Genomic DNA, 12180 nt, shown 5'->3' with positions numbered 1-12180 from the left:
CATGGGGGCTTTATCCAGGGTGTGGGTGCAGGGCGTGGTGAAGAAACAAGGCTAATAGTTCCATAGACTACAGTCAGTTGTGATAATTACATTAAATGATGGCTGTACTTACCTTAAAATAAAACCTGTCCCATTATAAAGATTCCATAAACGGTAAACGTTATTATTACTATTGTGGTTGTGATTACGTGGCTAAGGAGATAATCGTGGCAAATTGGGATGGCATGTTTAGGTGAACTTTGCTGTAAGAGAAACCAGAGACGTTCAAGGTAACTCTTTGGAGGGAGAAGTGAAACCAAGAGGAAGTTAAATTTCTGGGGAGGAAAGGCGTAGGGGTAAGAGCATGGGACTGTCCCCTCTCTGCCAACCAGCAGCCAGAAAAACAACTTCCTCTGGCTCATAATGATGGAGCTACACCATCAGCAACAGATATACATCTTCCCAAGTGCTTGCCACAGTAAAACTGAAATTCATGACCTGGTGATTGATCCTTGAGAGGTCGAAGCACAGACTCGATGAGTGTGACACAGCGCGCTGCTGTGAAAGTAAACAGAGGACTGCGAGCAGGAGCTGTATTTCCAGGATCCGTGTTGTAGCCATATCCAGGTCCCAGGTTATGGCTACATCCAAGGCAGAGCCATGATGGGGATGGGCTGAAGTAGTGGAGACCGAATCCCTGGGTGTTACAGGGGCCAGGGATGGTGTAAAATTTATACATGAGAGGACAACAGGGAATTAGAGTCCAATCTTTATCAAAGGCCATGAGTTATCCAGTATAGAAATGGAGATCTTAGCCTGTATTAAGCTTTGACTTGGTGCACGGCCCCCATACAAGCTTATCTCAATTAAGCCGGATAACAGTAATGATAATAAAGGCTCTGCTTTATTGAGTGCTTAATCCATTTGGGGTTCTGTGCTAAAACTTTGCATATATTATTGCAATGAATTAAGTGGAAAAAACCTACAAAAACTCACAATTCTTGAGGGACGTTTATGCTCAAGGTTTTACAGATGAGGAACTGGGGCTTAGAGACGTTAAGGAGCATACCCGCTACCCAAAAGTCACATAATGTGTAAGTGACAGAATGGAGATTTAAACCCAAGTTTGTCACACACCCTGTGTATCTGAGCTAACAGTAACAGGTGCAGGAGAGGAGAGTGAGACTGGAGAGCAGGACTCTCAAAATAGCCGGGCTTTTTGAGCTGGGATCTGGGTGAGTCAGCCCTTCTTCCAAGCTCGGAGATGGATTTCCTGGGTAATAAAATCGTCTCTCACTTTAAGCTGTAGCAGAACCAGACTCTGTGGCATTTTCTCCACAGTCCTCACCCCTGCCGCCTGCTGATGTTTCTCTTTACCTGGTTCCCGTAGTCCTTAAGGCTCGGCAGAGTCGGCATCTCCTCTGGGAAATTTCCAAAGCCTTTTTGCTCACAGAAGGAATTAGAGGACACGTTTTCAGTGTTCTTGTCACATGTCTCTTTCTGTCTAGACATTTAGCAGTCTATTTTCATTGTGTTGACCTGTGTCTTCCAGTAAACAGCGTCACCTTTGAAAGAAGGGGCAGTGTTCAACTCATCACGGTGTCCCCAGTGTCCACCTCTGACACAGTGCTCAGTTATGGTGTTGGATGTAGAATTCCAAATGTGTGACATAGGTGCCCTCCAGTGACAAGGAGAGCTGAGCCACACGTATGGCCTTCCTGGGCATTTACAGAGGGATGAATCTAGGAGAGGAAACGGCTAGTGACTGTGAGTCCCATCAGATTCTGGGCATGCACAGGCCACTGGATTGGGTGGAAAATCCAGATTTGCCATGACTGATGCCTTAAGATCTTTTGGGCACTAATAATAGTAACTCTCATCGTGAAAATCCTTACTTTGTACCTGGCAATGTGGTAAGCATTTTAACATTTTATTTAATCCAAAACCAGCTTGATGAAGTTGGAATTACAAACCCCACTTTAACACTTGGAGAAGCTGAGGCTCCGCGTAGTCCAGTGATTTGCCCACATCTCTTAGCTGGTGAGAAACAAGCCTGACATTCCAAGCTGTGGCCGATTCCAGCACCCTCTCCATAGCCGGGCCTTGCCACCAAGGCGGTAGTAAGGGACCAAGGAGTCTTTGTCCCAGCCTGTCTAGTCACTGGACCCTTTCTCTCTCTTTCTCTCTCTCTTTTTTTAAAATACGTTTTTTTGTTGATTTCGGAGGAAGGGAGATGGAGAGATAGAAACATCAATGATGAGAGAGTCATTGATCGACTGCCTCCTGCTCACCCCCTACTGGGGATCAAGCCTGCAACCCGGGCATGTGCCCTGACTGGGAATCGAACCTTGATCTCCTGGATCCTAGGTTGATGCTCAACCGCTGAGCCAGTGCCAGCCGGGTCACCCTTTCTCTCTTGAATGGACTTGTTGGCCTGTTGTATCAGCTCCAGCCAGACCTTTGAAAATCTTCTCTGCTTCTCCAGCTCCGTAATATGGGAGGTTGTAAGGACAGCGTTATTTGAAAGAGGCGTAAGTGCCTTGCAAACCAAAGAGTGCAGTTCCTGTGGTCACTGCACCAATCTTATTGAAAGCATATTTTGTTCACATTTAGAATGACAGGGCCAGGGCTGTGGGGAAGGAAGAATCTTAGAGACGTCTGTGTCCTGGTTAGGGACAGTGGAGCCAGCTCCAGAGAACCTGGAAGGGACCGTGTTTTTTAACAGAACAGAGGGAAATATCACTGAATTTAATTCGGTCATTCAAACTCGATGCAGCTCTGCCGCAGAAATTGCGAGCACCCTACAGGCCTGCAGTATCCACGGCCAGGCCCCAGATCGTGGACGTAAGAAAAGGCGATTTCTACATTTTCCAATTTGTACTGGTGGCTGTTTGTTCATTTGTCTTGTCTGCAGGCACTTGCTTGAAGATAAGCTCTGCCAGGCATCAAAGGTTTGCGAAAACATGTGCGAGAAAAAACTACAAAGTGAGAAAATTCTATCCATCAGCGTTTTATCCCTGAGATTGGGAAGAGGTGGCCATTTTTAAAAATGTGTTCTTAGGTTTTAAACGTGTTCTGCGGGTAGAATATTCTCATCTGGCCGAGGAACACTGGCTGTTTTCTTTCTTATTTTAATTTTTTTCTTGTCATGAAGCAGTGACTCCTATGTGAGATGGAATGTTGGGGTCAGTGACTGGACTCTCATCACTTCCAAATTTCATGTTTCTTTGCATTTCGATCAGGTCTTGCCAGCTAAGGTGTACTTTAGGACTGAGCTGTCCTCTTATTTCCGTCCTTCCAACCCTGGCATTTGAGTGTGTGCAGCCCAAAGCCTGGGGATACAATTTGAGGTCTGTATTAGGGTTCTTCAGAGGAACAAAACCAATATGAGCTATAGGTATAGATTGGTGATATACATACATCCCATCTCTCTCTATAGAGTTGACCCTTGAACAACCTGGGGCTTAGGGATGCTGACCCCCTGCACAGTAGAAAATCCACAGATAGATTTTGACTCTACGTATTTATTGAGGGGAAAAATCTGTTTATAAGTGAACCGTGACGATCAATCTCTCTATTGATTGATTGATTTTAAGGAATTGATTAGTGTGATTGTGGAGGCTGAAAAGTCCAGAATCTTCAGGGTAAGCTGGTCCACTGGAGACCCAGGGAAGAGTTGATGTTGCAGCTCGAATCTGAAGGTAGTCTGTTGCAGAATTCCTTTTTCTTTGGGGGAAGGGTGGTCTTTTTTCTGTTAAGGCTCTCGACCAATTGGATGAAGCCCACCAACATTATGGAGAATAGTCTTAGCCTTACTCAAAATCTAATTTAAATGCCAATCTCAACTAAAAAATGCCTTCACACAAAAGTCTAGTATAATGGTTGACCAAATGTCTGGGTTCCATGGCCTAGACACGTTGCCACATACATTAAGCATCACAAGAGCTGAGGCCAAAATTGTCCTAGAATTTGGGAAAACAGGGGGAAATAGTGGAAATAGGAGACCTGAATGAGAGTCCTTGGTCTGCTGCTTATCTTTATCACGACTTTGTCTTTTGGTGCTCCTATGCTCCCATCTGAATAAAAGGGGAAAGATATACCCCCTAAAACACTTTCCGAAGTGGATATTTTATAATGAAGATGGCTTTCAAAATGAATGAATGAGTGAATGGACTGACCAGTCATGAAGCTGAAGGGGGAGAGAGAAGGTGAGCACTTATACCTTCTGGACGCTCTGTGAGACAGTTTATGCACATAATGACCTTCAATCCTCCAGTGACCCCGCAGACATGTACAGAGGAGGAGACCAAGGGCTGTGAAAGAGAAGGGGGTGACTCAAGGTTACACAATGGCAGAGTTTACATTGGAGCCCTTTTTACTTGCATTGGACAGTATGGCCAACTAATGCCCACGTGCGTCTTGATTCTCTGAACCTAGTTCTGTAAGGAGACAGACTGGGAAGATGGGGCATGAGCTGAACTTAGCGCCTCCAGGTTGAACAGTCTTGACCATTGACACTGAGCAAAGTTCCTCTTGCGTGGCTGGTCAGCCGCCAATCATGATGAGCTCCTGGCTCCAGCCAGGGCCAGGTTGCCTGGGGCAACTTGCCCAGATGATTTAAGAGGCGCTGGGCTGTCAGCGTCACTTCTCAGGTCACATCCAAACTCCAAGACTGAGATAACCATCTCCACCCACCAGGCAGGCCAGAAAGAGCATGTGTAGGGTGATAACAGCGCATGGGCCCATGTCATCAGAGTCCCCGTCACCCGGATCGAAATCCTAGCTCTGCCATGTCTAAGCTGTGCGACCCTGGGCGATGATCTACTTCTCTGAGTCTCTGTTTCCTCCTTCCTGAACGGCAGCTAATGATGCTTACCTCGCAAGGTTGTTAGGAGGAATCAGTGGGAAACCACAGGAAATCCTAGGCTTCTTGCTTGGCAGAGGCGGTGTTCAGGAATTGTGGGTTTCTTTTCTACGTAGCCTGGGTGAGTCTAGAAAACTTAAAGAGGGTGATAAAGGTGATACAGGAACTTGGACCCGAACTCGTGTGAGGCTTAGTGGTAAAGCACCCCAGGCTGCGAGCGGGGGAGAGGAGCAGGAGAGAGCTTGATTGCAGGATGGCCGAGGATCAGTGTAGGCGCAGCGCGGAGGGCCTGTCCTGCAGGGTGGGGTGTCACGCAGGAGCTGGCCTGGTGTCTGGAAGCCGGCACACCCCTAGCGCCTTGGCAAAGACACTCGGGGGGCCACCTTCCTTTGTTTCTTCCTTCGTCGTCTCCTGCCTTCTCTGTGCCCCCTCCTGTCCTCCCTGTCCCTCCCTGTCTTCTCTCTCCCAGAGTCTTCCTGCCCTGTCCTCTCCTCTCCACGGGTCCATACCTCTTCCTGCCCTATCCCCTGCCCTGCGTTATCCAACACAGTTTTACTTTCCGTTCTTGCCTTCCCTTCCTCCGCTCTCCTCCCTCTTCCTCTCCTCTGCGCTCTCTCTCTCCCTCTCTCTCTCCCTCTCTCGTGGCTAGGGGACCAGGACCAGGCCTTCTCTGCTCAGGCCCCAGTGGTTCATTCTCATTAAACTTGACAATCCCTCATATGTCAATTAGAGAGAGGCGGCTCCCCCCACTCCCTCCCTCCCCCCTCCCGGGCCTGCCGCCATGCTCAGATCGAGCACCATCTGTTGCATTCAGCCCGGCGGCGGGGCGCGCGATCTGCCGCTCTGGGGAGGCAGAGCTCCGCGGGTACCAGGAGGTAATGTGGCTTGTTTGGACAACTTGATACATTGATATTGATAGAGCTACCGAATGGGATTGGGAGGGCTGGGGCGGGAGGGAGGATGGCACACAGCAGGGGATAGGCCATGGAGGGCTTTGCACAAGCGCTTCCCCCTCTCAGCCTGTCTGGGCTGCTGGCACTGTCGCCGAGGCAAGAGCAGCCAAACAGATGGAAGGGATTTGCTCTAGTCGGGACCAGAAAGCCCCGCAGCTCAGGGGAGCAAACCTTCCCTCTCCATGCGTCTTCGTATTCCCCCCCCCCCGCCGCCAGTCACATCTGCATCAGCTTGGGAGAAAGGAAAGCAGAAATAACAGGACTGGGAGAAGCTGACCTTCAGGATTTGCCGAAGGTCAGAGCCATGATGAAAAGGCTTGAGGTATCATCAGTCCAGGTTCTAGATGGACGAAGAAAGCACCTTTATATGGGGTTTTTAGGAAAAGTTCAGTGAAGCGACTATTGATAGAGGTGTGTGCAGAGTGAAAAAGATCGACCTGGGGCATCGAGGAACCGGGGACACGATTATCAGGAAACCGCTTCCCACCCCTAGCACTGCGGAGGGGCAGGGACAGGAAAGGGTTTTACTGGAGCCTGTGAGAACGGGGTCTGTGAAAAGGGGGCAGAAGCTGTGATGGTGGAGGGTCCCTGTCTTTATCAGAAATAGGACACAGACAGGAAAGGGCCCCAGGCTGTCCTCTCACATCCTGCAGAGCATCCCGCTGGGCACACCCAACTGGTAGCCAGCAAAGAAGGAGCCATGGAGCACCCAGAGGGGGTTCTGCGTCGATCAGCTCATTGATATTAGCCTTCCTGTCCATACAGTGGGCATCAAGAGGGGTTTTTTTGTTGTTAGTTTTTCACCATGGTACCTTGTATTGGGCTGCATGTCTGTGTCTCCCACAAATTCATATGTTCGTTGAAGCCTTTACCTCCAACGTTGACTGTGCCTTCGTCTGCCTGGGCTGCCACACCAACACGCCGCGGCTGGTTAGCGTAAACAACAGGGTGGATGCATTTTCTCACAGTTCTAGAGGCCAGAAGTCCAGCGTGGGTGGGTTCTGGCTTTTAGACAGCCGTCTCCTTACCCTGTGCTCCCATGCATGGCCCTTCTTTGGTGTGTACAACCAGGAGAGTTTCTCTTCCTCTTTTTATAAAGACACCAACCCTATAGTTAGGACCCCACCTGTATGACCTCATTTGATTTTAATTATCTACTAAACACCCTGTGTCCAAACACAGGTCACTTTGGGGGTTAAGGCTCCAAGCCATGAAATTTGGGGATACATAGTTCAATACACAGCAGGCTGTGTACTAAGTTACTCTAGATTTTTGACCACAGAATAGCATAACTCTTACAACTTTGGGCAAGTTACTCTGCTATCTGGGTGTAAAGCATCAGGATTGGGCCTGACAGTGCTTCTCAGAACTGGACGGTAGCCGCTCACTGGAGGGCTCTGCGTCACAGGCTTGGAGGAGGGTCCCCAGGATTGTGATCTTGCTCACCTTTAAGTAGACTTGACTGAGGTTATCTGGGAGAGAGAGGGCAAGACAGGCAGGCGAGGAAGTGATAATGCCACCCCATGGCTTGTTCGTATTGTCATTTGTCTTTTCCATAGCAAATATGATTCTCCACTATCTCCCCAAAGATGGGGCTTCTCGCAGAGCCAAGGCCCAGACCTGCCTTCTGGGTATGAGCAGCCCTGCAGACACACTGTCTCAGCTGATGCACTTTCCTGGGGAAACAGGAGCTCCTTAGACATCGGTGCTGGGATGCTCAGAAGCCTTCCTTGACCAGTCTAGTGAAACCCCTTCAAAGAAACAAAAACTTTTGGCTTGTCCCATCTCTTGGCATCAGACAGCAAGTAGCTCCAACTGGAGAAATTTCCTAGGTTCTGAAGACATAGATGGAGGGAGGGCCACGCTTGAAGATTTCAAAGTCGGGGCTCTCTTTGGGGATGTCTCAGAACAAAGGCACTGAGGCCACTAAGCCATGTTCCTTCTCTTCTTTCTCCTTTCCTCTCCTTGCCTTTTATGTGACCTCTCTCCTTCCTTTTCAAGCTTTTCTGGTGTTTTTCCTTTTATCTTCTTTTTTTCTCTCCCTGACTGACCTCACTTTTTCCATTCTCTGCAACTTTCTACTATTTTCAGTTTTGAAGTTTTGTGGAAATGTGGCTGCTGACAAACCATTGGACAGTATTGATATAAATGGAACATTGGACTAGGAGTTGGAAGGCTGGACTTTGCCACATGCAAGCTTGGAGTGAGTTGTATGCCTCATTGCAGGGGGGGCCTTAATTTTCTTAAGTATATATACTGAAGTAAAATGGGGATATCGTACCAAGTGATCTACATATCACGATACCAGAGTTTTGTCTCCCAGAATGTTGTTTGACCCATTCTGCTGTTCACCTTTAGTGCCACTGTTTGGGTTCAAGCCACCATTGCCTTTGGCTACTGCAAAAGCCTCTGTACTAGCCTCTCTCGTCGCCTCTGCTCCGATTGTCCATACTTTTGTTTACAACTTTTAACAAAGGGACTTAACTTGAACATGCCAATTTTCTGTTTAATACCTTTCAGTGTTGAACTTTAGCCATTAGGATACAATCCATACTCCTGAGCGCGACTTACAGGGTGATCTGACCTCTCCAGCCAGCCTCACCTCCTCTTTGCTTGCTCTGTTCCAGCTGCGCTGAACTCCTTTTCATCTCTCAGGCACCATGCTCTCTGTGGCTTCAGATACTTGCACATGCCTTTCCTTCTACCCAAGGCACTCTTATCCCAAATCTGTTTTAGTAACTGCACCCTGATCCTACTTTCTTTGCTCATTCCCACTCATTCTTAAAATTGCAGTGAAGATGTTGCCTCCTCCAGGAAGCCTGCCTTGACTCCCAGAATGAGAGAGATGACCCTTCTTGGTGCTCCTCTCACTCTCTGTACTTCCCTGACAGAGGTTTGGCACAATACTACCCAGTTCTGCATTCCTTGAATCATGCGTTGTGTCTGACTTTTCACCACCATATCACAAGGGTTGGAGGAAGTGCCTGGAACATAATAGGTATTCAAGAAATAAGTGCGGCGCCTGACCGGCATGGCTCAGCGGTTGAGCATCTTCCTAGGATCCAGGAGATCATGGTTCGATTCCCGGTCAGGGCACATGCCTGGGTTGTGGGCTCGATCCCCAGTACGGGCCATGCAGGAGGCAGCCAGCCGATCAATGACTCTCATCATTGATGTTTCTCTCTCTCTCCCTCTCCCTTCCTCTCTCTGAAATCAATACAGATACATTTTAAAAAGAAAAGAAGTGAGTGCGTAAGCCAGTACATTCATCTGTACTGGCACCTGTGGCTTCTGTCTCATCCCTGGGTCAGGGAGGGAACTCCAGGGGGGCCAGGCCCAGTCCTCCAGGGACTGGGGGTGGATCAAGCCCTAACCTCAGCCCCATTGCCCACCCTGTAGCAGCAGCTGAGGCGACGCAGGAGACAGTGGAGTCCCTGATGCAGAAGTTCAAGGAGAGTTTCCGCGCTAACACGCCCATCGAGATCGCTCAGCTGCAGCCAGCGCCGCGCAGCGCCTCGGCCGGGAAGCGGAAGCGGAGGAGCAAGTCCCGAGGTAGGCTCTGCCACCACCTCCTGCCAGGGCGTCGCGGGGCCCGGGCTCTGATGGCACCAGAAGGAGCCGGAGCCCGGCCCCCTTCCCTGCTTCCCTGTGCTCATGGGACTCGTGCCACTGTCTCCCTGATGGATCGTCTCGGCGGAGGCCTTGGACACTGTGCCTGTGCCCCTGGGTGTCGAGCTAAGGTTTCTGAGCCCAGCCGCCTGTCTGCGAATGGGGATGTGTCATCCGCCTTTCAGAGTGGTTGAGAAGATTTGCAGTACTCTATGGAAAGTGCCCATCCCGGGGCCTGAGCAGGGCTGATGCTCTTTCAGTTGAAGCTGGTGTCATTTTGGGGATGGCAAGAGAGGCAGAGTGTTCTCATGCGGGGACCCTCAGGCTGGGATCCCCAGCAAGGTTCCAGCTCATTCTTTCACAGCCTGAAGAGTGTGGTGGTCAAGGGCAGGAGCTCTGTAAATTACTCTGAGCCGGATTCAATTTGTGTTCACATTTGAGTTTGCATTTGCATTTCTGTTCAAATTCAAATTAACCAGCAGTGTCACCTTGGCGGGTCACTCTGCTCCTTCAAGCTATGTGCCCAGCTCACCGGGTTGCTGTAACATCTTAGCACACAGCCCACTGTGCAATGGAAAGTAGATCTTCCCTCCCCCTCCGCTGCCTCCTCCCCTTCAGTCCTCCTGGTCTCACTACCTCTTTTTTGTCCCGCTCCTCCCCGTTCCCCCTCCCTCCTCCTTCCTTTCTCCTCTGACCCTCTGTGTGACTTTGTGGATGGGACAGATCCCTTCAGCACTGCCCGATTCCCAAATCTCATCTCATTTCTTTCAGTCCACGCAGTAGCCTCCAGCTGCTCTCTCCTCTCTGCCTCTCACTTCTCCAGTTCCTTTTGACTTGGCTCTGATTACGTCACTGCTCCTCTCTCCCGGCTTCAGGGGTTGTCCAGCCCCTTCAGAAGTGCTCAGGCTTATGAAGAGGACCGTCAGGGCCTCCGCAGAGCTCTGATCTCTCTGCCGTCTCTTCTAAATCCATCTTTTCCACTCACTCCCATGTTCTTTTCCATACCATTCGCTCGGCCCCAGATCTCCCTGTCTGGACCCTGTGAATAATTGTTGTCACCTAGTGACACTTATTCCAAGCAGCAGGCTAAATGCTGTATATATCTTCGCTCATTTGCTCCTCAGCAACCGGAAGGAGCAGGTACAATGGCCCTGGCCAGTGTGGCTCGGTTGGTTGGGCATCGTGCTGTGCATTGGGAGGGCTCCAGTTTGATTCCTGGTCAAGGGCACATGCCCAGGTTACGGGCTCGATCCTCGGCGGGGCACGTGCAGGAGGCAGCCGATCGATATTATGCTCTCACATTGATGTTTCTCTCTCTTCTCTCTCCCTCCCTCTCTAAAAATCAATAAATTATTCTTTCTTTTTTAAAGAAGCAGATACAATGATAATTTCCATTTTACAGATGGTATCACTAAGGCCCAGATGGCTCAATAACCTGGCCAGAGGGATACCCTAGTAAGCACTAGAGCCAGGAAGAATTAAGCAGTCTGAGTTCCAGACTTTTTAATGAGGCCACTGTGTTCTATGCTAGCGAAGCCCTACCTGTCTTTCCAAATTTCACTTGAATGGCACATTTCCATGAAGACATCACTAATGGTCACAGTCAGAAGTCAGTCTGAATTCTCGCCTGCGTGACTTCTCCAGTATCTTTATACATGTGTTAAACACTGATTTCATTTTTTAGTAATATGCTTTTCTTTTGTATGGCTCTCTCCTTAGCTAGGCAGAGAGTTCTTTGAAAGCGGGAGTTATCTTATGGTTTGATTCACCTTCCCATTTCTGGGCCTAAATCAGTGCCTGGACACACGGTAGACACTGGCTATTTGTTGAGAGAATGTCTATGTCTTAATCCTGTGAAGTGCTGTATCCATTGAAAAATCAAAATCTGCACATTATGCTGAGGTCTTAAATCAAGGCAGAAGTTGATGGTGAGGTCCCTTTTTGGAACTCATGTGGCCAACCCCAGGTTGAACCATTTGAGTGATAAAGAACAGTTTCTTTGAGGTCAGCAATATCTGGGTGCTAATCCCAGCCCAGTCAGGTTCCACTTGCATGGTTTTAGAAGAGTCATGGGATGTGTCCGAGCCTCAGTTTCCTCTCCTGTAGAACGGGGATGTGAATCCCTACATCAGAGCATTGCTGTAAAAAATTTGATTAAATGATGAGTGTAGACCACCTTGGAATGCTCAGCTAATGTTTGTCAGGAACTGAATAAATGCCATCATTTTATTTGTTCTGGGTGGACATTCAGGGTCACTTGTAATTTTGCTCAGCCACACCTATCCATCTTTCTTCCTCCACCATTCACCAAGAATCACCCTCCTTTATCTCTCCCAAAACAGCTCCCTCTTCTTTACCGGCCTGAATTTGTTTTCTTAGTGTCATATTCTAAACACTTTTTATGTCACCGAATTCTCCCCTCAAAAGTTTCCTTTTATGCACCACAGCTGTCTTAACGAGGCCCCTATCATTCAGCATCTGGGCTCTTTCTAATAGTTCACCATCATAAACAGTAACACATGGAACATTTTTTTCTTTTTGGCATAAAACTTGGCCTTTACTTTGGAATCTGTTTCCTTCTCTTAGAGCAGAATTTCAGAGTCAGATTATTAAAGAAAATCTGTTGTTTGACTTAGACTCTAATTAGATATCAAGTTATTTTAATTTACAAGTTAAATGGGGCCTAAGAAAATGCAAGAAGAAATTCATTTTCCCGCTAAATGCATCTGCGATCTGTCCTCTCTGCCTTTGTCACCATTATGTCCGCTGCCACCT

At 48.6% G+C, this 12180-nt stretch overlaps 1 protein-coding gene across 4 annotated transcripts in view; it reads left to right on the top strand.

The window, feature by feature from the left end:
* The window catches only part of ASTN2 (astrotactin 2), a 694556-nt gene that overhangs the window by 199330 nt on the left and 483046 nt on the right, over positions 1 to 12180 (top strand). For 2 of the 4 annotated variants that reach the window (XM_081150627.1, XM_081150625.1), the window contains exon 4: positions 9196 to 9348. The exons of 1 other annotated variant lie outside the window; for it this stretch is intronic. In XM_081150627.1, the coding sequence (XP_081006753.1) occupies positions 9196 to 9348 (153 nt within the window). The remainder of the gene's footprint in view (positions 1 to 9195; positions 9349 to 12180) is intronic. One more of the 4 variants, XM_081150624.1, reaches the window with a different exon arrangement.

The sequence above is a fragment of the Miniopterus schreibersii genome, assembly GCF_964146895.1.
Source record: "Miniopterus schreibersii genome assembly, chromosome: 11".
Classification (NCBI taxonomy): domain Eukaryota; kingdom Metazoa; phylum Chordata; class Mammalia; order Chiroptera; family Miniopteridae; genus Miniopterus; species Miniopterus schreibersii.
Note: the sequence above shows the minus strand (reverse complement) of the source record. Positions and strands in the feature narration are given on the sequence as shown.